General features: G+C 45.2%; 1 protein-coding gene and 1 long non-coding RNA gene across 3 annotated transcripts in view; one reads left to right on the plus strand and one right to left on the minus strand.

The window, feature by feature from the left end:
- Positions 1-14,597, plus strand: part of LOC118971135 (uncharacterized) — a 29,143-nt gene extending 14,546 nt beyond the window's left edge. Inside the window, exon 4 of one of the 2 annotated variants that reach the window (XR_005059431.2) lies at positions 13,847-14,597. This is a non-coding gene — a long non-coding RNA (uncharacterized lncRNA). Of the gene's footprint in view, positions 1-3,237; positions 3,379-13,846 lie in introns of those variants that run through there. The other variant, XR_005059432.2, reaches the window with a different exon arrangement.
- Positions 545-25,343, minus strand: part of RNASEH2B (ribonuclease H2 subunit B) — a 33,721-nt gene continuing 8,922 nt past the window's right edge. Inside the window, exons 3-11 of the mRNA XM_037011556.2 lie at positions 23,958-24,065; positions 21,700-21,776; positions 19,472-19,586; positions 11,686-11,750; positions 10,012-10,117; positions 7,655-7,736; positions 6,201-6,243; positions 2,506-2,586; positions 545-687 (exon numbers count right to left, since the gene is read on the minus strand). Of these exons, the coding sequence (XP_036867451.2) occupies positions 574-687; positions 2,506-2,586; positions 6,201-6,243; positions 7,655-7,736; positions 10,012-10,117; positions 11,686-11,750; positions 19,472-19,586; positions 21,700-21,776; positions 23,958-24,065 (791 nt within the window). The 3' untranslated portion in view covers positions 545-573. The remainder of the gene's footprint in view (positions 688-2,505; positions 2,587-6,200; positions 6,244-7,654; positions 7,737-10,011; positions 10,118-11,685; positions 11,751-19,471; positions 19,587-21,699; positions 21,777-23,957; positions 24,066-25,343) is intronic.

Consider the following 25,343-nt stretch of genomic DNA (forward strand, 5'->3'; position numbering starts at 1 on the left):
AAGTTACTACTCTAGATCCTTTAAAAAATTATCTTCATAAGAAAATGCACCATAATATCTTTGGGTATTGAAAAGTTGGGAGATCATAATTCTTGTTTTATGCTTTTCTCTATTTTCTAAATAGCTTTAAAAGATTTACAAGAAGCCACAGGTTTTTAAAAAGTGGCAGCTCATCTGATAGTTTTCTCTGATTTCTCTTAGTGTATTAAAAAACTGTATTTTTGTAGTCACCATGTGGCCAAGCAGCACAATAGGCACACACTCTAATATTGTCATGTCTGTTTACTGAGGAAGTTGTGAGGCTGAGGTTAATTGTAGGCAATTGGTTATCTTTCATTATGTCAAACAAGATTCCAGAGGCCACAAGCCATGAAGTCACAAAGTTACTTTCCCATAGTTTGTTCAGGAACAAAAAACAAATGCTAGAAATAGTCAAGTGAATCTGAAAATTGCCCTGTTCCACCCCCCCACCCCGCAGGGTTCCTGCAGGGTCAGGAAGTCCAGTGTTGTGGAGGAAGGATGAGGAAGGAACATAAAAGGCAAATAAGTTTTCTAGATTTCATTTTCAAAATTTCACATCTTTCCAATTTTTTTACTTTTTGCACCAAAAAAAGAATCAATACTTCTCATGCCCCTCTTGTCAACTTTAGCCAAAGCCTTCTGTGCTGCTGTCATTTTGCTATTTTTCTGTCAAGGAAAAGAAGAGAAAATTTGTTAAAAGTGCAACACTTAAAATCATGGATGCAGATCAAGCAAGACTGTGTCCCAAAGTTCATTAAAGCAAGTAAGCATTTGCTGCTAATGGGCTTCATAAGGGAGTGATTATTCTTAAAAGTTCTGATTTCTACTCAGAATTCAGACCTAAGAGACAAAATATGTTAAAAGAGGCAGGAGACAAAACTGCTGCATCCAAGAAATGGAATGTCCCTCAAGGGCAAAGAAAAGGTGCCCAGGTCTTGATTCTCACATCGTGTCACTCACAGGCTTACTTTCTGCCTGGATGGCGACAACTGTCTCTTTGAGGCAAGTCACCCCCTGCATTTAACCGACACCCTGGCCCAGCCCCTTATCTCGCTGCTGCCCGGTGGGTGGGAGATAGCAAGTGGCAGTGAGAAAGGTGGGTGCAGATACTTCTCCGAGAGAACACGGGAATCCTGGCTAATAGCAAGCGCCGACATAACCAGCTAGTTAGCACGTCTCAGGTTGGACCATCTCCTGGCAACCCGAGCTCAGATAAACAGGCACACGGGGTCATGACGACATTTATAAAAAACAGTAAACTCTCGGGAGTTATGTGTTGTTAAAAATCTAACTGGAAGTTAACTTACTTGGGGATAGGTAAAGTTTTTCTAAGCACAGAAATCATAAAAATCATAAAGAGCATAAAGGCAGTTCTTATATTTAATCCTCAAAGAACTTAAAACTTAAAAAACCAAGTGAAAAGGCCTAAAAACAAATTACAAAAGTATGTGTACCCCCTATGCCCCTATGTGAAAGTGTCCTTAATCTAAAATGAGCTCTTACGGATCAACAAGAAAACCACCCCAATATAAAAACAGGCAAGAGGTGTGAACTGACAATTTGCAAAAATGCTAATGGGTGATAAGCATTTGGAAAAACAACTTTTGTAGCTAAAGAAACGAGGTCTAGTTAGGCAAAAGTTTGTAAGGAGAATATACATCAGCAACAGTGACTGGAAGTATAACTTTCTACACTTTTAGAAAGCATTTCATATATATATCTCAATAATCATGGGAAGAGCTTGTGGTTTCTAAGTCCTGACTCTTTGTTCTAAATTGTGTCTAATGAAATAATCAGAAATACAGACTATAAATAAAAATATTTATCACTTCGTTAAAACAAAAAATAAAAAAAGGCAGAAATAACCTATGTGTCCATAGGGGAATGATTAAATATATTATATTCCACATGGTAAAATAACACACAATTGAGTATCATGAAACCATTAATAATTTTTCAAAGAATGCTGATATGTGAACATTTTCAGAGAATAGTGCTAAATGAAAAGGGCAAAACTCCCACCTGTATATATATTACAATGCCAATTTTAAAAGCTGTGTATGTATTGACAATGCATGTATAAGATAAAATTTAGTGAGAAATGTCACAGAAGTTTTTGCCTGGGGTGACTGCTGAATAGCAGGGTCATTAATGACTTTTGTCATCAACATAATTTTTGGGAAGCTTCTGGCAGTGGGGTTCACCAAAATTTCCATGTGCAGGCTCCCTCCCTCCCGCCCACACCATCACACTCTTGCTAAGGATATTGCCTTTCTTTGGTTCACAAAAAGTTTCCTTGCTTTACATTTTCATTGTCATGCACAATTCTGAATCACTTAGGAAGCCACGGAAAGGCAAGGTGGTAACTCTTGGTGGTTAAACTGCAGAATCCCACGGCTGAGCTGCAGCCATTCCTGGATGTCCTCATGCAGCGTATGCACCCAGATTCAGGGGCACGCGCCCCTAACACCTGGTCACACATACCTTCTCAGTCTTCAGATCTGTGGTGTTAAACTTAGTGTAATCTTCTTTCGCTTCCACAGGCCCATCTGACAGCTTTACTTTCTGCAATGTCAGAGCAGTGAAGTGGCGTGAAACATCACCTTGGCACTTAGCATCAGTGAAAAGAACAACACACACGATTCAGACCCACATCCAGGCCATGGGAGCAGCAGGCCCTGCAAAGGGCTTACTTTTCACGAGCTCCTTCACATTTTGCCAGTTACCTAGGGAACTAAGTCATGCATCCCTCTGGCACCAGCCCTGGTGATGGGCTCTGAGGGACTCTGGCCGGCAAGTCCATGCCCCAGCCCCTCTGTCGGGACGGAGGGCTTAGTTGACTGCTGGCTTCCTTCTCTTCTGAGAAGAATCTCGGGGTGAGTGAGGGCACAGAAGTCAAAGGTGAGAACTGCCTTTAAGGGGGCCGCTGTCCAGCCAGGAGCCCCCTCCATTCACTTCCTGAGGGGGTATTATGTCCATTTAGGGGACTGGGACAGCATCATTCTAGCATCACCATCTTTGTGGGTCTTCACATTCTTAACCTCCTTTCAATTCAATTATCTCACTTATCTGCATGAGAAAAACCTTACAAAGAGAGCAGCAGGCACAGGGAAGCAGCTGGAGGTTAAAGGAGTAGCTTAAGGCCACTCAGTAGGGGACACGGGAGTGAGGCCCAGTGTAACCGCCACCCTGGCTTCATATTTTCACCTTTCACAGGAGCATTTTGCACCAACGAAGTGAGAGTCTTGCCAAGCACCGGTCTGGTGCCCTAATGTTGACACAGCTACTATGGAAAAGGCACACCGTGGGGCAGGTGCGTCTGGACGTCTAACACAGTGACCAAAACTCGGATCTTTACAGGCCCTCAAGCTCCCCACAGAGACATCAGATCGACAAGACCCAACACAGACCTACCCCAGGAAACCCCGGAAAATGCAGACCTGGTCCCCGCTTCCCTCTTCACACCCCACAACTGCAGTTGGTGCTAGAAGGCGCCATAGCACATGTACACGGGGGACAGAGCCACGTGTCTGGGAATCTTTACCATGAAAAGCAGGGGCATCCTGGGAATATACCCCATCGTGTGATATTCCGGGATGTATTTTGAGGCCAAACGGCGACCTCTAGCAAAGGCGCCTTCCAAAGCAGAGGATGAGTTCACCACGCATGAGGTCCCGGCGAGCCGGGGAAGCATGCACGCCAGCGATTCTCTTACGAAAGCATGTTTTCACTTAAACTAAGAAAGTAAAGGGTGTCTGGTGATGCACATTTTTACTAGGAAGTATTTTCGACCAGGAGAGTTGACTCACAGGTAGGAATGGTGAAGGCTATGGTAGTTTCAAACCTCAGAAAGTTTAAAATTATAAGGATGTTTGCTTCTCTGTGGCAAAATGTTCTAATACAGAAGTCATCATCAACACGTGGGTAAACTCGCTTTTTACTGGTAAGTCAAATAAAAAATGCTCACGGCAAGAGCTTAAGACGAAAGTTTCTTCCTTATAAACAAAACATTTTATAAAGTGATCGACCTGTTCAGGTGTTTGAATGGCTCCCTGTCAAACAAGACACCAGTTACACACACTTATAAAGAAGAAAATGATTGCGCAGCCACTGCACGTAACTAGCTGTGTGTTTTTCCCAGCCCTGTTGTGTGTTGAAAAAACCACAACTGTTATGCTTGCTTAGGCTGGGGGATGTTTCAGGAGAAAGCAAATGGCTGGGGCAGACCTCGGGAGGGTGAGCCCACGCTGCAGCTCTGGGAGGGGAGGAGCCGGGAACAGGGCACCCCAGGGACCAGCGCCGGCCTCACTCCCACAGAGCATTCATAAGACAGAACTCAGGAGTATCTCCAGACCCACTGACTGCATTCAGCTTAGCTACCTGACGGACAGATTCCAAAGACGGAAGGCATGAGGGCTGGGAGCTCAGTTCAGACAGAGGCGAACAGATGACAGTAAGAAAACAATTCAGGCCGCACTGAGGACCGCAGGCTCCATGCCATCCATCACAACACGAGGACCACTGGAATGTACTTCCTGAAGACAATCAACTCCATTACTGTAAAAATCAATCAACTCCTGGGCAACAGACAAGGGAGCTGGCAGAAGACACTGTCCTACGCTTGTCTGAACCACGGTAAGTCACCGGGCGCAGTCTGCAGTGGGTGCACCGGAGCCACAGGAAGGCCTAGCGCTGCGGGCGCCCCAGGAGGCAGCAGAACAGTCAGGGGAGGTGCCGAGGGCCATATCAGGGCTGGCGGACGGGCCGGGTCGCATCCAGCGGGCGCCCGTTTTTATGAACGGCGCTTTCCTGGAGCGCCGCGGGGGCTGGCTCGCTTATCGGGGCCTGTGGCTGTCTCTGCGCTACGACAGGAGAGTTCAGGGGCTCAGCAGAGGCCACCCGCTCCACGCAGGCTAAGATATTTACTCTCTGGCCTTCACAGAATAAGTTGCTGACCGCTGATCTAAATCATAAATTACGAAATCACAATCCACTTAAATTTTGGAAATTAGGAAAACAGAAAATTGGATCAGTGAAGAAGTGGCTTATGAAGCGCGTCACCCCAGACGGTATCAAAGGCTAAACTCCTCAGGAACAGATTTAGATCCATTCATGGATGATCTAAGGAAGGCAGATGTTTGGGAGAAAGAAATTGGCTTAGTTTTGGAGGGAAATAAATAAATGTGTCTATCCTCTTGTAACAGAACAGTTAAGTCTCTGTCTCCAGAGCTCCTGTAACTACTGGCTGGAAGGGACGCAGGGTCCAACCCGGGATGACCTCGGGTCCACGCAGCCGACTTCTGCCGGGCACCAGTCCCCCTGAGATCTGTTGAGAAGGGCCCACAACTGCACCAACACACTTCTGATGTTCCATCTTTTTCTACCAGTCACAGTAATGAATGTTTTTGGAGCCGCCACCTCCAAAACAAGACCTGGTCCGGGACTCCTGCGCCCTTCGGCCACCTTGGAGGCAGGGCAGAGGGCAAGTCGCTTTGCACCTCCGGGCGTCCCCTATTCTGCGGGCAGGGCAGTGGCCTCGCTGACAGGCTACATGCCCGTCTCTGACAGGCAGGGCCAGGTGTGGCTCATGACCGGCTTCCCCGCCCTCCGCGTCTGGGAGACACACGCACTGCCATTCCCAGCACCGTGTGCCGAGGGCGCGGCTTCGGGAGCACATGGAAGGGGAGAGGTTTCCCGACAGGTGGCACACAGGTACGGCACACAGGTGGCTCACGTACGGAAAAAAGCGTTGTCATCTGTGCTCAGAGGATTCTGTGCAAAAACATGCTCTGTACACCTCTGTGCCAGAGACTGTTGGATTCAGCAAAATGAGTTTTAGTTGCACATACAGTATTCCTGGTGATTAATTACATTAATTACAGGATCTGTAACTCAGGGAGATTTAATTTTAATTACCTGTCTGTAATGTTTCCACACAGGTATCTGGCTAAAGCCAACTCTTCCTTGGTTTTTACCTCACTTCCTTTATCATTCAGGTAAAATCTACAGGAATAAATATCGACGGAGAGCCCATTACAACCTCTATTCCACGTGACCTCACTCTATGCACGGCAGACCTAGAATGCCTCACAATATACTAGAACACACTAAACTTACATGGAAAAAGTGTAAAGTTTTTCCAGGTCCCCCAAAGATACCTGAGTCACACAGCTCCTTACCTTTGAAGGAGGGATTGGCAACGAAGGGGAAGGTTCTGGAAGCCTAAAGGGTGAGAAATAAGCGTCAGGGTCAAGGAAACAGAAAGACCAGGCCCACATAAGACTTAAAGTCCCACCGCCACCTGACAGCTCCGCCTCCACATGTTTCACTGTGTAACCACCTCAGGGTGAAGAAGGAAATTTCTCTAAATGAATAAATCTTTGTTTCATTACTAAATTCCTTGTACTGGAATTGTTGAGCTAAAAATCAAAGTCAGAACTCATTGCTGAAATGGAATTGCTTTTCTGTGGCCTCTATAAATTTGGGTTTTGCAGTTATGCTTTTTCTTTGTGAATGAGGAATCTTAGCACATTCAAAAGCGAAAACTATTCTGTTGACAAAAAGTCCTACAAACTTTGTTTTCTTCCATTAAAGAAAAGTTTAACTGATATATCTTTCTCCCTAAATCTTTAGCCAAAACTTAACCCTTAAACTTTAAATTGTAATAAAAAATTTTGGTGGAAAGAATCTAAAAAAAAAAATACTGGAGTACAAAGACATACAGTCTCTAACAAAATAATAAGAAGGTACTAAGAAATCCAGGGACGTATTAAACAGAAGGACATGGTTATCAACTTGAAGCAGGCTTTCAACACGTTTTAACTACTACAGAAACCAGTTTCCACTTATTAAAATGTTTTTTTGAAGCAGGCTTTCAACACGTTTTAACTACTACAGAAACCAGTTTCCACTTATTAAAATGTTTTTTAAGGAAGACAATTTGTTAAAAACAGCAACTCTATTAAAAAAGTCATTTTACTTTCATGTATCAGGGAAGACAGCCATTATAAGGATCAGGAAAAGCTATTAAATCAAAACACGTAAAATCTTAGCCACAGTTGCTAAAACCTAGGGAAAAAACACTTTTTTTCAGCCTAAGGCACAGTCTTTATATTGTATTAAAGATCCTTATGAAGCACGGCAAGCAAATGAAGTCATTCCTGAACCCTTCAGCCACCCTCAAAGGCACAGATGATGTCTCACCCTCCTTGAGTTCCAAGCATAACAAAGGTACTCAGGGAACACCCAAGCACAGTGGAAATGGCACAGAACCCTAAACCTTCAAAAATATTCTACAGTCATCTACTCTTTCCTTTCCACCTTTATTTCTCTTAAAATGATCACAAAGAGCTAATGAGTCAAGTCTAACTGGGGATAAAATTTTAATACAGTTACCCTCTAAAATCATACCAACCCATAATTCCAATCCCAACCCTTTTGAGTTCCTGCAATCAGGACCCACCAAATCAATTCATTCCAATCAATCAATGTCCATTAAAAATCACCTCCCAAACCTAAAGTCTATGACATAATTCAAGAATAACCTCTTAGCAGAAGCCGTGATGTTGTAAGCCATAAAGAAGTCAAGAAACACAAAGGCATTTCTTAATTATGACAGAGGATGAATACTTACTGTAAGTATTTAGATAAATCATCGCTTAATTCTTTAGGGATGTAATCAGATATCAGACCATGAGCATAACGAATATAATCCTCTGAAACAGAATGGAAAGTGAGAAGGAGAAAGTTAGTGACAACTATGGCAGTTTTACAGTCAGATCGACCAGAGTTCAGATTCGGGCTCTCTCTGGCCTTGGAAACTCACGTGAGCTCTTGCTGAGTTCCATTTGTAAACTGGGGATGCTGGTATCCGTCTGTCAGGGAGTGGGGTGATATGACGGATGAGATATGAGACAGATGACATCAAAGTCATGACGGGATAATGTAAGCGCAGCACAGAGGGTGCCCACTAAATGACAGTTAAAGCACAAATTCAGGGCTGTTTTCTTAGTTGAGGCCCTTGAATACAAATCAAGTTCAAACACAAACTGCAGCAATATGAACTATTCATGTCTTTTTAAAAGACTAACCTTTCTGTTTCAATATACAGTAAATGTAATTATTTGAATAGTAATGGGTGTGCTCACTTAAGAGAAATTATATATACCTATTAAATACATGCTTTATAACAGTCCTGAACATTATGTAAACTTTAATAAAATGCCTTAAAAATAAAAAAAACTAAACTCAGTGGGCTGCAGAATCATTCATTCTAAAGGATCTGGATCCTCAGCACTGTACTGAAGCTCTGGTGCCAATTAAATACAGTTACATACGACAAAATTCATTTGAAAGCCTGTTTAATTCAGTTTTTTACATGGAATACTAGAGGATAGTCACACTTAATAGACAGGATAATCCCATCGGATATGAGCTACGAAAGGCAGCACCCCAGGCTTGTGGCTGGGGTGCCCACCCATCTGTGTCCTCTGTCCTCTCTCTTCTGCCTTCAAGGTGACAACCTGCCTCAGTATCAGAGAGTGACCTGGGCCATGTGATCTCAGAAAGCCTCCACTGAGAGGTCTCTCCCTGCCACTGCAGAGCTGGAGGTATCACAAGGCCCATATTAGAACACACTCGTGTTTCTGCGGTTCTGGGTGAGTAAGGATACGAGGAGTCAGGCAGAGACCCAGAAAACCACTCCAGGAAGCCAGCATACCATTATTTGCTCCCCCTGTAGCGTAGCAGCTAGAGAACTAAGAAAGGAGGTGGGAGGGATACGATTCCTTTATGGGTGGGGCCTACATGGCACTGCGGCCAAGCCCAGGCCCTATTTACAGATCGGTGCACACACTGGCCTCAGAGCAGGAGACCTGGCCTACTAGCTAGGCTGGGTGACCAAGGATAAGTCATCTGCTTCTCTGAGACCACAGTTTTGTATTTTTAAAATGAGAAGATCTGTGTAAATAACACTTTTCCAACTTAAAAAAACAATCTATGGTCTTATTCATCCATCCACCCACCCACCTACGCATCCATCCATTTGATCCAATCCTTTCTCTTCTTTTGTTAAAGCCAATCAGAGGTACTGGTACTGGTAACTCCATATGGCAAGGGCTGTCCACCCCTACCAGAGTGGCAGGAGCCAGGGGAGGTCTGCATGTGGGATGTTTTTAAAGACACTTCTGCGATTCCAAGAAAGCCTGAATCACTATTGATCAGAAACAGGCCACTGCTCCTGGTTTTATTTTTCTAATGATAAAACTCCGATGTTTCTGAGCTGTATACCTCCACAGGGGAACACCGAATTGGTGCTAAAAGCAGGGTAATTTGTCTCACCATTTGAGAATGTTAATGGAGTTGTATACATATAAAAATCAGAGGACACACAGAGGAAAAAATCAAATGAATGGACTTTAATAACCTAAATGTGATAAACTGCCAAATGAATCATCACCCAAAATCATAACCTTAAGACCTACGGGAGGAAACGCACGTCTGGCAGTTAAGAGGCAAGCCATGTAGCTCAACAGGGGCCCTGCGCCCAGCGCAGCCCCCCTGGGAGGCTCAGGCTGAGGGCCTAGCATCAGGCGCGGCTCCGGCCACCAGCCCATGACCGACACAGCCCCAAGATGCTCGCTGTAAACGGGACTCACGGGGAGGCTTAGGCAGGTAACGTGCGTACACTCGTAACTCAGTCTGGGCTCTGGCACACCCCCAGCAAGGGCAGCCCGAGGGGTGAGGGCGCTGATCCCTGTGGGTGCAGAGCAAGTACTTGCTAGGTGGATGGGGTGAGTATGAGTCAGTGACAGACGTGACCTACGGTGGAAATGATGTGGCTCTGAAATAAAATGTGCATCTGCCACAGATCTATGAGAACACTCTGGCGAGGGTTTGATGCTCCTGGGACAGTAAGATTATAAAACAGGCAATTATACGTGAGGAACTTACTCCAGACAAAAATAAGTTCTGATGCAAAGATTCACTTACCTTCCTTGTCACCGGAATTCTGGTCACGCGAAAGAAATGCAGCTGATTGCACCCGGGCCCCGACGCTCACGTTACTGGCTTTTAATGCCGCCATTGTCTGATGGACCTACGAAGTCACAGAGGGGAACGGCAGGGTATTTTCAACTAACTTTAGAATCCATGACTTTCCAGGTGCGCCTCAGTCCACTTAAGGTCCAGGAAGAAGTGTGTGAGGACTGAGAAACATCCTCAGGGGATATGGAAGATGAGCAACGGCTGCATATTTGGAGAAAGGTGGAGCAGTAACAGCATCTCAGGATGACCCCCACACGTGGACTGCCTGTGGCCCAGGCCACGCGACAGTACTGGCTGCAGCCGGGCTGCGGGGTCTGCTTTGTGACCATGGGCTAGTTGCTTGACCTCTCTGTGCTGCTATCTATGATATGGGGATAAAGCTACTGCTTGCCTCATAGTGTTGCTGTGAAGACTGAATGAGTTAATATATGTGAAGCCCTTAGAACAGAACCCAGTGCAAAGTTTATGTGTAATAATTTTTTAAGAAAATAAATAAGATACATTTCTCACTTCCTGAGAATTTAAGAAAGGAAATACAATAAACACAAATTTCCCTTTGCTGTTCATGTCATTTCACGTGCTAGGAGCAAAAACAAATGCCAAGAGTCTGCCCAGCACCTCCCCTCATTCCACCCACACAGAAAACTCCTGCAGGCGAGATGCTGCCACTCGGGACACTTTCTACAGTCTCTCCACTTCTTCGTGCCGCAGGAGACAGGTTAACTGTGCAAGAACCATTTTCATGCTCCCAGGCTCCCAATGTGCCCAGAAACAGGCCACGACAAACATGTTTTTCACATACAGGACAGAAGAGAATGTTAGGAATCAGCGCTATGCTGACATCCACTGAACTTGCACACTTTCAATCAACAGATCTGGTTTAGTGGGAGTCTTAATCAGTGTGAAAGTACATGATATTCTGACAGTGGCTTCCAAAGTGTTTTGTTACCACACCCACAGTAAGAAACACGTGGGGACCCAATACTCAAACATACACATGAACACCTGGCTCACGGAGCCGCACCTGATGCTTGCACTGACTCGGTCCTGTGTTCCAGTGCATCCTTGCTTCTCCCCTCCTGCCCTATCCCATTCCACTCATTTCCATTCCAAGAGAAATACTGGGGGCGACCTACTACACTGATTTGAAAAACACTGCCCCAGACGTTCTGGCCAGTCTATTGCTTAGATCATTAGGGTATGGGGCTTGCCTGGAAAAGGCCCCTTCAGCACCCAGATGCCAGCACTCTGCGCCTGAGCCCTGGCTGCCTCTGTCCCCCACAGGGCGGGATGTGTCAGAGACTCTGACAGCAGCAAACACGCATGGGCCTGGCACCACCCCGCTGGGGAGACTCAAATCTACAACAGCAAACAGCAAGCGCTTCTTACTGCATGGTGGGGATGGCAGGAAAGCGGGGAAACATCACCCTAACTCCAGAGGCACCCTAATATCAGGAAGATGGGCAGTGGAAGGTTTCTTCTCAGATTTGGGATCTTATGGCTTGTCCCTTCCAGTTGGATATACACGATGGTCTCCGGATCCAGGCTTACCACCTTCTCTGCAGATCTTTCAGAAGCCCTGAACTTTTTCTGCCACGAGGTCTGGGGGAGGTACTTTACCTTTTTTTCCAGCCACTTTAATGTCTTCTCTTTGCTGTACTTGTAGTATTTCTTTTTGTCTATTTCTGGGTTAAGTTAAAAGAAAAAAAGATTCAGCACAGTGGATTAAACAAAAAATAGATTCATAAGGCTTTGTCATACACAATTCAAAAACATTTTGTAATAGTTTATATTCTTGAAAAACTCACTTAGAGCCTGAGAGTATATTTGACATGTTAAAAAAAATCCCCAAACGGAACTTGGTACCTCAGGTTTCACCCAACCATTAGATGAATGGGAATTTAAGAAAATCACTAAATTATACAAATAGTTCCCAACTCAAGGAGAAATCTTTCTTTTCTCTTTATTGTATCTCTATGAGATGACAGATGTTAACTAACCCCACTGTGGTAATCGTGTCACAATATGTGTGAATCAAACCATCAGGCTGTGCACCCTCAGCTTACACAGCGATGCACGTCAATTATTTCTCAATAAAACTGGAGAAGAATTATACAAACATAACTGTAGACGAGGTAGGTAATTGTTAAAACTCAGCAAATTAGCATGCCAAGCAACCTTTATTTTTCTGAATAATTTTAAGCTCACCTCCATGTTTTCAATGAAAAACTTCTTCTAAAAATAAAAATGGAAATACCAATAAAGAAAATTGAAACTAAATGCAGGTGCCTATGAAGGCATTTCATTGCAGACATTACGAAGAACATTTTTGTTACTACTTAGCACTGCCCTGTGGGATGAGGGGAGGAGATCTTTCTTCTGATGTATCAGTAATGCAACCCTAGCTATTCTGGAGGAATCTGGATTTTTGATAGACTCAGTCCGCCTTTTCCTGGGGATGAAAGCTCCACCTCTTATAAACTATACCTCCTCTTGTGACAGTTCCGCCTGTTCCATACATTGTGACGTCACCCCATATCGCCTCAGTTACACCTTATTCGTAGGTTTTCTGCTCTGTGCATTTCTGTGGAGGCAGCACCTCCACTGCCCCCCTCTGCCCACCTCCACGCAGGAGTTCTCTGTGCCCACGGGAAACCCCACGGCCAGATGCAAGTGCATGTGGCTGCTGGAGCGGCCCAGGGTGACGTGTTCATCTCCTCGGTAATCGTGGTGGGAAATGCAAACTGCTTATCCAGGACCGTTTTCTGCAGTCTGTTGGACGCTTGGGTTCCGCTGAACAGTCTATACAGGACGGGCGGGCCTTAGCTCCCGCGCATGTCCTCCCCTTTCAGCCTGCGGTCGTCAGTGTTCTGGGCAACAGGCGGCAGGATGGAGTGGGGCTGGACCTTCGCACCCATCTCCTCAGGGGGTGTCACTGGGGTAACGAGAAGGCGAGACAGCTGCAGACAGCACAGTCAGAAGGCTGAGGACTCCGAGCCGCCCCGTCTGCCACCCTGGAGCCAGGACCCTGGAATCACTCAGTATGTGCACGCCGCTGAAGGGACTTGGAAGCTCTGCCCACTGCCTGAGACAACAATCCCCACAGAAGCTCATGCCCAGGTCCATCCTGGAAACCCTGCCTTGACCGGGCTTGTCCCTTGTCTCTTGCCTCTAACCCCAAGTTTCCGGGAAGAATGTTCTGCCCATTTTCTCGCTCCCTCCCACTCCCTGAGCCCCGTGCAGCCCCTCCTTCCCCCAAGAATGCTCTTTCAGAAGCAGCAGACCCAGCGCACAACGTTGCCTCACCTCGGGAAGTCACCTATTAGGTGAGGTGATAGATACAGATCTGACCGCACTGCACCTGGCACACAGCAAATACTTAATATTAGTTGAGAAAAAGTGAAGTGTCACCTTAATGACAGCAGATTCAGACACGAATGTAGCAACGGCCTGTGTCGGGTCTTTAAGTGCATCTCCTCATTGCTGCTCAACACGACTCTCGGGTAAAAACCACTTTTGTTCCCAACTTAGAGCACTGGGTCTGAGTGAGGTTAGATACATTGTCCAGAGTCGCGCAGCTGGTAAGCAGGGCCTGGGCACTCACTCCCACTCCAGGGTGACTTCAAAGCTGGGGCTGTGACGTCCGTCTCCCAAGGCCGGTCAGGGCCTCGCCCTCCCGGCACTTCCGACCCTGCTCTTTCTGGGAGAACCTCTCCTGCGTGGTTCTATAAAACCTCTTTCCATTTTTCTGTGCCTGACGACTTCTCTGATTCTTTTCCAGCTCCAAGACCAACTGGACCTTTCGCCTGCGGGGACTTAATCCTGCTTCAACAAGACGAGAAAACCCAACTGGAAAGTCTGGTGCCCTGACCTCAGGCTCTGGCGCCTAGTCCGCCTTCCTCCAGGCTGTCCGGGGCACCCAGAGCCATGATCGCCTTGCCCCCGTCCCACGTTGCATCACTGGATTCCGACGTCACCTCGCGGGGGGCGGTGGGGGAAGGACGGAGGTACCACGTCAGAAACAAGAAGGCTTAGCTTCTGTGCTGGATCAGGAACTATTCATTATTTAAAAAATCATCTGTATTTAAGAATAATGTTCGTATGATTAATACACCCATTTTAAGTGTACAATTTGAGGAGTCTGGACACATGTTTACATAAGTCACATGACCCTCATCTCCAAAAGGTCCCTTGCGCCTTCTGCAATCTTCCCACGCCCCCCTACTTCGGGTCCCCACTGAGCAGCATCACTGTAGTGCTGACTTTATTCCAGAGCTTCCCAGAAATGGAATCGTACACTAGGTCCTTTCTTGTGACCATCTTTTTATCTCAACATCATTTCTGAGATTCATATATCCTGTTGGCACTGCAGCAGGTCCTTCCTCTGTGTGACAGAGCACCCCGTGTGTGGGCACCCCATGTCTTGTTTACACACTCACCTACTAAAGGACACCTAGGTTGTTTCCAGCTTGGGCTACCTGGAAAGAGCTGCTACGCCGGACATTCTTGCACAAGTCTCTGCATGGACACGTTTTCAGGTCCTGGGTAAACGCCCAGAAATAGCATTTCTGCCTCATGAGAAACTGTCAAGTGGTAACACTGGTAGGCTGCCGCCAGCCAGGTAGGTGAGTTCCAGCTGATCCCCACTTTCTGTCTTTCTTATTTTAGCCACTCTGTGGATACTAATATTTCCTTGTGATTTAAATTTACATTTCCTGAGTGATTAATGATACTGAACACCTTTTCATGTGCCTATAGGCTATTCATAAATCTTCTTTTATGAAGTATCTGTTCAAACTTTTTGCCAATTTTTTTACTGGGCTGTATGAATATCATATTATTATTGTGTTAAGAGTTCTTTATATATATATTTGAGATACAAAACTTGTATCAGATTTATGCCACATAATCATTTTCTTCCAACTGTGGCTTATCTTCTTTTGTTTTCCTACTGGTTTCTTTCAAAAAAGAAGACATTAAGTTTAAGGAAGTGTAATTTATAAATTTTTGGTGGTTAGAGATTTCTGTATCCTAAGAAATCTTTATATGTCTCCAAGGTCATAAAAGTTTTTTCCTATGTTTTCTTTTAGAAGTTCAACAGTTTTCATCTTTGCATCTGTTAGTGATCCATGTTGAGTTAATTTTTCTGTATAACTGGGAGGTGGGGAGAGACACTTTTCTACATGGATATCCAATTTCTCCAGGCCATTTGTTGAAAAGACTCATTTCTCCCACTGGATTATCTTGACACCATTGAAAAAAAAAAAAATCATTCGACGGTTTAAGTGTAGGTCCATTTCTGGAATCTTTGTTCTGCTCCATTTATCTATACATTCTCATTATACCAACACCACACTTCCTGAATGATAGCAGCTTTATAGCAAGTCTTGAAATCAGGTTGTGCACATTTTCCAATTTCATTGTTCTTTTTCAAAACTGTTTTGCCTACTGTAGGTATTCTGTATATATTCTAGAATCAGCCCATCAGTTCCTACCCATCCTCCAAGAAAACATTACATTAGATCTATAGATCAATGAGGAGAATGGACATCTTAACAATACCGAGTCTCCTGATTCAGAACATGGCCTATTTAGTTAATTCCTCTTTAATTATTCTCAGTAATGTTTGTGATCTTTAGTGAACAGGTCTTGCACATTCTGTGTTACATGTATCCCTAAACTCCAGGATCTTTGATGATATTACAAATGGTACGGTTTTTATAGTCCATTGTCCAGTTGCTCACTGCTAGTATGCAGAAATACAATTGATTTTTGCATATTGACCTTATATCCTGAGATCTTGTTTATTAGTTCTAGTGGGGTTTTTTTTTTGTAGTTCCTTTTGGGCTTTTTCTGTACATGACCATATTGCTTATGAATAACGACAGTTTCTCTATTTACTTTCCAATGCGTAAACCTTTTATCTGTTTCTTGTCTTACTGAACCTCCTGGCACCTCTATTAAAATGGTGCACGGAATGGTCAGGGCAGATACCCTAGTCTGTGCTCAGTCTTAGGGGAAAAGTACATTCAATCTTTTACACTGAGGTGTATGTTAGCTTAGGTTTGTTACAGATGCCCTTCACCAGGCTAAGGAAGCTCCCTTCAATTTTCTAATTTGCTGAGAAAATGTATTATGACTGAATTTTGTCAAATGTTTTTCTGCATCTATGGAGATGACCATACTGTTTTTCTTTTGCCAGTGTAAATTTGGTGAATTATGCTGAAAATACTCATTTTCTAATGTTGCACATAAGATCAGAAAATACTGATCTTATGTGCAACCAACTTTGCATTCCTGAGATAAACTCCGCTTGGATATGATGTTATTATCCATTTTATATGTTTGATTTGCTAATATTTTATCAAGGATTTTTCAATCTATGATCCTAAGGCATATTGGCCTAGTTTTCTTTTTAAACAATTGTGACTTTGGTATTGGGACAATTCTGGCATCACAGAATGGGATGGGAACTACTCCTTCCTCATTTGATTTCTGGAAGAGTTTGAATGAGTATTGTTATTTCCTTGAACATTATTTATTTCTTCCTTAAAGTCTCATAGAATTCACCAGGGTAGCAGCTGGGCCTGGAGTTTTTTCCCAGGAAGTTTTGAAGTCATAAATTTATCTCTAATTAAGCATTCCCTGCACAAGAGGATCACTAAGAAAATCCAACGTGAATATCCCAGAATCCACCAAGGAACAAATGCATAAACTACTGTTTACTTCTTAATGCATGAATTTAGATAAGCAAAGTTTAAAACATTCACAAAGGCCACAGATTATCCACAATTACGAAAAATACCGTAACACACTCGTTCAGGTCCTAAATATTTGCAAGAGTAGGGAATTGGATAATACATGCATATGCTGGAAAGGTTTCTTTCTCTCGTGTCTGGTGCCTGTAAAACTGGTCTCAAACATCTGGACAGAGCAAGCTGACAAAGTAAAGATGGAATAATAGTGAGCCCAGAATTAAGTAACATGTCCAGCAGCTGATCGGTTCACAAACCTGAGCGTCCCTGATTGTTGAACAAACTGCCTTCGGCACATTTTCACATCTACTTCCTACTTTTCGGAAACAGAGCGACTCACGTGGCCTCTTTCTTTCCCTGCCCCCTGGGGACAGAAGTTTGGCAACTGTACTTGGGGCATTTAACCAGGGTAGTTTCCTGGCACTTCCCATTAGCCCCTCCGGACAGCGCAGTGCGGCTTTTGCTTGCAACGTGACACAGCGTCACCCCTGATGTCAGCTCCTTTCTGTCGTCTCTCCTGCACGCGAGCTTCCCTGGCGAGAATCGCACTGAGCCCCAGAGCTTGCAGACACAGACACGTGGTCTCCTTCGCCAGGAAAGCAGGCAGTGATCTGAGGTCTCTGTTGTCGCCATTCAGGACACAACTGGCCCTGGCTGGATTTGTTCCACAGGAGGCAAGGGGGGAAGGTTCTCATAAACCTCACGGGCTCCCCCAGATCATAATGCCACAGACTTCGGAGGCAGCGCGTGGAGTCTGGCGTCGACCCAGCTGCCTGGGGAACTGGAGCGTTTCAGGGCCCCTCTATCTGCACAGTGTCGGGGAAAAGGATGATGTTTAAACAACACCAGCTTTCTTACCTTTGCTCCATCACAGCTGCCGCCTGCCCACCCCTTGACTGTCCTCTTTGCTTAAAATCCTAGCAGTAAAGTATATGGGATGGAACCAAGCACCAACTTACAAATGGTAATTGGCCAAACTCAAATAGCTGCAGTGCCCAAGGCAGTTCTAAAACAGGGTCATGAGGCGCTGAACACGGAGCTCACTGCGCGGCTGGGAGCCGACCGTTCTTAAGCCGCAAAGCCCTCTAGGCCTCCCTGCCCGTCTCCCGTTTTGGACATGTACAAGTTTTTTTTTTTAAACTAAGTTTCTGTTTTTATATGAGCCAACGTAACAACTCCAGCAGTATTCTGGAGGCTCACGCAGTTGTAAGAAGGAAGGCAAGAGCTGCTGTCAGATGGACAGGGGTTCAAATCCCACTTCAACGACAAGTTCTGCAGGTTAGCCAGTTGCTAAAACTCTCAGAGCCTCTGTTTCCTCATTTACAAAAATGTGAGTTATAGTAACAAAGAAGGGAATTTTGCAAGAATATAATAATTATGTAAAACAATAAGCAGAGATGGCACTTAATAATCTCTCATATGGTAGACAGTTTTCTTATTGCCCGATCATCCCCTCTCTCCTACATAAGCCACTTGAATATATATTTATCAATGGGCCATCAAACAAATATGTACTGGTCACTTAGCAGTGTATCTAGTACTTAAACATCAGCAAAGAATTAAAAATTTCTAATTCAGAAGACTTACTAGCACTAAGCAAGCACTATATATCCAGTATTTTCTGAGCATTGGTTACTTGTACATCATTTAATTCCAGTAGCATTTATATATATATGCTAGATACTAGATAATATTAACTGCAATACTTAAGTAATGTTTACAGGCTGGTCACTCTGAAATTTCAACACTATAGAGCTAAGGGAATGGAAGCTTTATTTATGATTCAGAACAACTCTGTGAAGTACGAATTCCAAGGTGTGGCAGAATACGGGGCATACTCTCCACTCTTCCTCAAGGATGCTGAAAAGTTTGAATGATTTGTTCTAAACTATATAGCAAATATATGTTTAATTTTCCTTGTAAGCCATCAGATTCTGAAATTGGATTACCAGATGGCCCTAAAGGAGTCTTCCCCCAAAAAGATATGAAGCAAATGTAACAAAGTATTAATATTAGTATTTGTTGATCACTGTGGTTGCATACAAATATCTATAGCTTTTCCTGAGTTTTTCTGTACCTTAAAATTTTTATTTTAAAAAATTGCTTTACCTGCTCATGTACTTTAAAGCAGATATATTATCAGCCTTTATACACACACACACACACACACACACACACACACACACACACACCAGTTTTCTAAACTCCCTAGGTTTCAAATTTTTCTTTCTTTTTTAATGACAGTAGGCAAAATGTAATTCAGACTAACCCTACAGCCTGCCTCTAATGCTTAACATATGCCTCTTAGGAGTGCTCAGTAATGTTTCTTGAATTAGCAAGGTATGAGTTTTATATAATTTTACAAATGGGAAATCTGAGGCAGGGAGCAGTTAAGAGTCTTACCTAGTCACAGACTATTTCAAAGAACTGAGGCGAAAGCCCAAACCTCACGCCTGGGCCCCGTAGGCACCAGGACACCACAGTTCACTGGCCGGAATGTTAAAGACCAAAGACCCCAATGCAACAGAGGACGGTGCTGGAGGGCAGCAACGAGCTGAGTGACAGCTCCCCACGGCCCGCGGGTGGCCCCATCTCAGCTGCCCAGCCGGTTTTGCAGCCAGAGGCCCGATTTCAAAGGCCACATACTATACCTTTGTCCTCTGTCACGTGTCGAAGTAACTTTTCAAGTTCAGGAAGTTTGAGCAACAAGGTGCAATTTGGAAACATGTCATCCACCACAACCTGACACAGGGGCTGAAACTTCCCCTGGAAAAAAAACTCCAGTCGGTCAGAATGCCAGCGCCCCAGGGTCAGGCTCACCCGCTAGGGACGAGAAGACAGAGCGCCTCCTCGTGGAACATTTAGGCTGAGCTCCAAGCCGCTTGTTGCACCTAAGGAATCCCGAGCCCGGGACAGGCTCCAGCCCTGACCTGCAACCGCCTGATGGACGTGCCGAGAGCCCTGGGTTCCAGGCAGCGTGACTCCTGCTGCCAGGTGAGCCAGCAGGGGACACAGGTGCAGGGCTCTGGAAGGGACTGGGAGGCCCGACCACCCCCACCCCCGGCGTCAGCCCAGGTCAAGTCCAGGGAGGCATCCCTCCCACCTGGCTCCAGGACTGAAGAAAGTTAAAGCACAGCTCAACGGAGGCCGCCAGGTGAGCTGCCTCCCGCAGGGCCACCAGGCAGACCCTAGCGGGCGGGAGATGGTCAGAGGGTGGGCACAGGGCCGCGGGCTCCCCAGTCAAGTGCAGGGGGCTGGCAGCCATGGGCCAGAGCGTGGGACACAGGAGCTCAGAACGTTCTTCTTCCCACTTAGGTCTATTTTTTCTTCACTTCACTAGAGCCAGAGATGTAGACATGCCTAATGGTGAGCCCCCGCCTTGGGGAAGAGCGGACTTTGTAAAAGGCGAGGGTCCGGCCCATGTCCCTCTTCCAGCGCGTCGGGAGCCGGCGCTTAAAGCTGTCACTCCCTTTACACTCACAGCCAGGGGGCCACAGTGACCCAGACGTGGATATTCGGCAGAACTCAGTGAAGGGAACCTGTCACTGCCTGTCACCATAAAAATTTTAACTTTCAGTTAAAAACTGGAATTGTAGAAAACCTGTATCTGCCACTGTGGCCAATTCCCAATAGTCAGAGTTTTCTGATGGTAACAGTGGTGACATCGATGAAGGTGAGTGTGTGTGTGTGTGTGTGTGTGTGTGTGTGTGTGTGTGTGGATGAGATGCGTCAACATTCCGAAGACCAGCATAATTCAGTGAAACAATATTACAAAGTCATACATTGGTAAAAAAAAAAAAAAACCCATTCTCAGTGCGAGATGGACCAATGGATTTTATCAACAGAGCGTGGGACGTTCACTGCAGGCTCCAGGTTGCACGTGGCAACTGCCTTTTAAGGAATCAGCCCTGCTGCCATTTGTAGTATTGAAGAATATCCACAGTTGTCTGAAAAGGCTTTTATAGACTCTCCTTTTCTGACTCAACATCTGTGAGGCTGCACATGACTCAGATACTTCTGTCAAAACAGAATACGGAACCGGACTGGAACCAGAACCAGACAGGGGAACCCAGCTCTCTCCTGCTAAGCCAACATCAGAAAGGCTTGCAAACATGTAGAACAGTGCCACGTTCTTCTCTGAATTTTACTGTTTTCATTAAAAACATATCATGTTAACATGTATGGGGCCTTGTATTATTATTTTTATATGAATTAAATTTATTTTTAAAGTTCTCAGTTTTAATTCCTAATGTAGTAAATATTGATACGCAAACTTCACAGCAACAAAAACTCCTCAGGATCCCTGATAATGTTCAGGAGTGTACAGGGGCCCTGAGACCACAGCGCTTCAGAAGGTCTGTCTGAAACTACTATGAAGCACTGCCTTTTTATTACAAAGGCAAATTCTATCTCTCTGGTATTCCCTAAGTTGCAACCAGACCTCCCCCAGCGAGCTTGTCCTCATTAGGCATGCCTAGTTACCTATTTCACAGTTTCTCACAGAGAAGAAAACGAGAGTGCAAGTCTTCTTTCTTCTCCTAAGGCCTGAGGCCAGTGCCTTTACACCTGTAAGATATTTTAAAACTAACAGGTCCCTAGTGGTAAAATGTTCATTGCTTCATCCAAAAAGCAAGGTGCATAGCACAGCGGGTCACGCACTTCCCAGGAGTTCCGGGTGGATGGCCCAGGGTCACGTGCTGGTGCTCAGGGACGGACCTGGTGCGCCCGTCCGTGCCACCTGCTCTGGACCAGCTGAATTAAGGTAAATCTGACCTGTGGGCCATCTACACTTGGGTCAGGAAAAGAAAGCGAGGGGAGATAAAGCAAAAACATTCTACCCTGTTTCCTTGCTGTTAATACGGTGAATGGAGAGACTCACCTCTTTATCAGCCTTTATGAGGTAGTGGAGAAGCAGAAACAGAGGGTCCATGGGTGTGACAAAGTGGAGAAGACCTCCTGGAGATGAGAACAAGAGCAAAGGGAACTAAATGTACCTGGAAAGACAAGTGAGTCATTTCATCTTAATCCCAAAGTGAAACCACTCATTGAAAACTATGGGAAACTCCAAATTCAGAAGCTCTTACAACAGACCCAAATTCTATGTGATTCTCTCAAAGGCAGAATGTGGTGCATGAAATTTTACTCCAAGGAGCCTCAAATCCCTGTGTGGACAGGGCAGCCAAGATGCTGATACTGACCTTTAACTTTCCTTTTAATTTTTCTTTAGAAATAATTTTTAACAGAGGTCCTCCCCACTGCCCCCAAAAGCAAGGGTTGGAGGTAATACAGACAGAATGTGAGCCAGGCAAACATCAGCAGACCTGTATGAGTCTATCTGGAAACCTGCAGTAGATTTCTGTGCTTTTGAGGACGACACCATGGGAAGCAATATTACTCTCTCCAAATACTCCCCATCTACAGTTGCGGGGTCTGCGGGATCACAGCTTTGAACTGCCAGTGCCTCTAAGCTCAGGAGGTCGCTACCCACCCCAGACCCTCTGCCATCCCCCAACCCCAGAAGAAACAGGCAAAAGGGCGGGAGTCTAACGGGATGGAACGTAAGAAACAAAGCCCTGCAGTAGGAACAACAGTGTTGCCAGGATGCAAAGGGAAAAGGTGGGGCGACAGAACGAGCTGTGCACCCCACCCGCCCCCACCACGCTCCGTCCCAGCACCCTGACTCCTTCCAGGGAAGGGAGCGAGAAGAGGCTCCGTCACGTGGAACAGAGACATTTTTCTGCACGGTTGTCATTCTAGCTTCAGAGACACACATGCCGACTTCTGTTCTCCAACAGAGCAACCAAGAAATTCTGACCCTAACTGCCTACATGAGTCCATTTCATAGCAAATAAAGAAAAAATTAAGGAAGTGATTTCATATTTTGACATTAGTTGATTATATTTTAAAAAGTAGAAGAGAAATTTATGAAAAAAAAAGCATCAGAAGCTCTAAGCTCATTTTACATGAGTCATCTGTTAAATTCAGAAACGAGGAATGGGTTTCTAGGTCTGAAAGCAATATTCTGCTGCCCATTCTTAAAAACAGCTCTTTCTTCAAGGTGAAGTTCAAAAAGAAGACAACGATGAAAAAAGCAGGTATCTTTGCTGTGAAAAGATTAACTACTCTTAAAAATAAGGTCTGTTAAAAAGAGAAAAGCAGGTTCCAAGTCAGGGCAGGAGAGATGACGAATCCCCGGCCCCCAGTATTTTCCAGGGTTTCACCGTCTCTCTGGCTAAACCCAATGGCAAGTGGTCGCATTAGAAGTTGGAAGGCTCCTTCTTACCAATCCAGCAGGCAGAGCAGCAGAAAGGAAAGCAAATGTGCACTTTCCACCCGCCAGGCTGTACACAGACGGACGCTGCATTTTGGCAACTGAAAACCACTTCAGATCTCATCACTTAGGTGTGTGAGATTTATCACCAGCCGTAAGCCCTTCTTCTGGACTGTCTTGGAAGAAAGACAAGGGGGCCCTTCCGCCCTAGCCCTGTGGCGTCCACACGGTCAGCAGGAAGCAGAGGGCTTAGAACTAGGAAGCCCTCTAGGAACAGCAGGACGGGCTGGAGTGACCGGGCCTGGCTGCCCCAGGACGGCCAGCCCCTCCCAGCGCCATCTGAGCAGCACACGGGGGCCTTTCCCCACGCTGGGGGAACATTACAGAAATGGGACTCTGGGCCTGGGCAGGGAGGGGTGTGTGTGTTAGGGGGCTGGTGGGGGGGGGGCAGCAGTAACTCATGTGACAAACCATGAAAAAGTCTGTTCCATTCTGTCCCATTTTAGAAGCTGTATCATGTCCATTTGCAAGGGAACATCCTCAGACGTGGCTAACAGAGCAGAGTCCCCACTCAGCACGATGGGCACTGCGCAGACAGAGGCCCTTCGATCCTGAAAGAGGATGTGCCAGGGTTCAGGGGACAGAGCCTTCAGTTTCAGATCGACTACTACCTAAGGCACACAGGCACTGATTTAAACGCTCAAATGTCCTTTCCTTTCTCCTGATTAAAACCTGCTCTGATGTCAAGGTGGCTGAACCATGGGCCATACTCCAAGCCGGGCAGAGAGACCCGTCCCCCATGTACAAAGGATGGAGAGGCTAGAATACATGTTTAGTTAAAGAAAATACACACCCCAGTCACTTACCTGATTGAACGGACTGATTTATGAACCAGGAGTGGTGCTTTTCCTTGAAAACTTTTATTTCAAACAGCTGCTGCAGACACATATTGAACAAGTAAATGGCTCCTTCTCCTGTTAAGACAAATCTGTTTTTTATTTGTTAGTTTTCTCATACACATACACACACACACATCAAGCCTATCCAATGGGTCTGAGGAATGTTCCTAATTTGAACATAAACATACACAGATATATTCTATACACTCTGCCTCTGAGGAACGCTGACAGCTATTACACAGATGCCTGTTTTCCAGCTCTACAATCCTCACTAAACTTAAACCAATAAATAAAAGTGCAAATCACTTATCTTAACTGGCACAAAGCTCTCACTGAATCCTTCATCAGATCAAGAGGGAAAACCCGCTCTTGAACTACCCAAGCCCAGTGGTTTGGCCAGGGGCACCAGGCAGGCCTCCATGTGGTTCCCCACACGCAGGACCCGGCAGGGCACCTGCAAACCCACCCCGCAGGCCCGCTCTCGGTGGGAAGGGCCAGGGCTCACCGATGAGTGGGTTTTCCCTAAACAGCCGAGCTCTCTGAGTTGGCACCTATCCCTGCTGCACGCTGGGCACGTGCTCTTGGGAAAGCTAAGTAAGCCTTTCTATGCCCGTGTCTGTATCTGCAAAACGGGAATAACACTGACCCTACCTCCCAACCTTCATAAGGATTAAAAAAACAGAATACAAATAAAGCTCCTCAGACAGTGTACTTGGCCCATGGTAAGCGTCCAGCAAATGTCCACCTGTATTTTTCTCCAGTTAATGTAGCAAATAAAGCATTTGCTCCTCTGTTGTCTGTGACATATAGATAAATGGAAATTTTACAAGAGGCTGACTTTTTCTGTACCTTTACTTTTGTTAAATATTTTAGAACCTTTACTGCTCCCTGAAAGTTCTCTGAACAATAATCTCAGCCTGACACAGTCTTATGCATCATTCACAGTTCTAAATAATACAGCTGACCAGGTGCACTCAATTCCATTTTGAGGAAAGAAAACTGGAGAAATGCAGGCATTGTCGTCTCCCTCGTTGCTTCTAACCATCAGTGAGGCGCCAAGCATCGGCTTCCCCCTGCCTCTATTCCACCCACCCCACGGGGATGTGTCCATCGTCAAGTGTCAGGTTTGCTAACTACTCAACACCTTATAAAATTAATACTAACCTTATCACATAAATCTTGTAAAACAAATTGATGGAAAAACAGTTCCACGTAAATGGTATCGCCAATATTACTACATATTTATAGTATTCTAATATTTTTGCCTAAAAATTAGGAAACAAAATGCACTGGATATACAGTTAAAATAAAATCACTTCCAGTAAACTATGTGTCTCCCCAATACGCAATGCT

The sequence above is a fragment of the Manis javanica genome, chromosome 1 (genome assembly GCF_040802235.1).
Source record: "Manis javanica isolate MJ-LG chromosome 1, MJ_LKY, whole genome shotgun sequence".
NCBI classification, from domain to species: domain Eukaryota; kingdom Metazoa; phylum Chordata; class Mammalia; order Pholidota; family Manidae; genus Manis; species Manis javanica.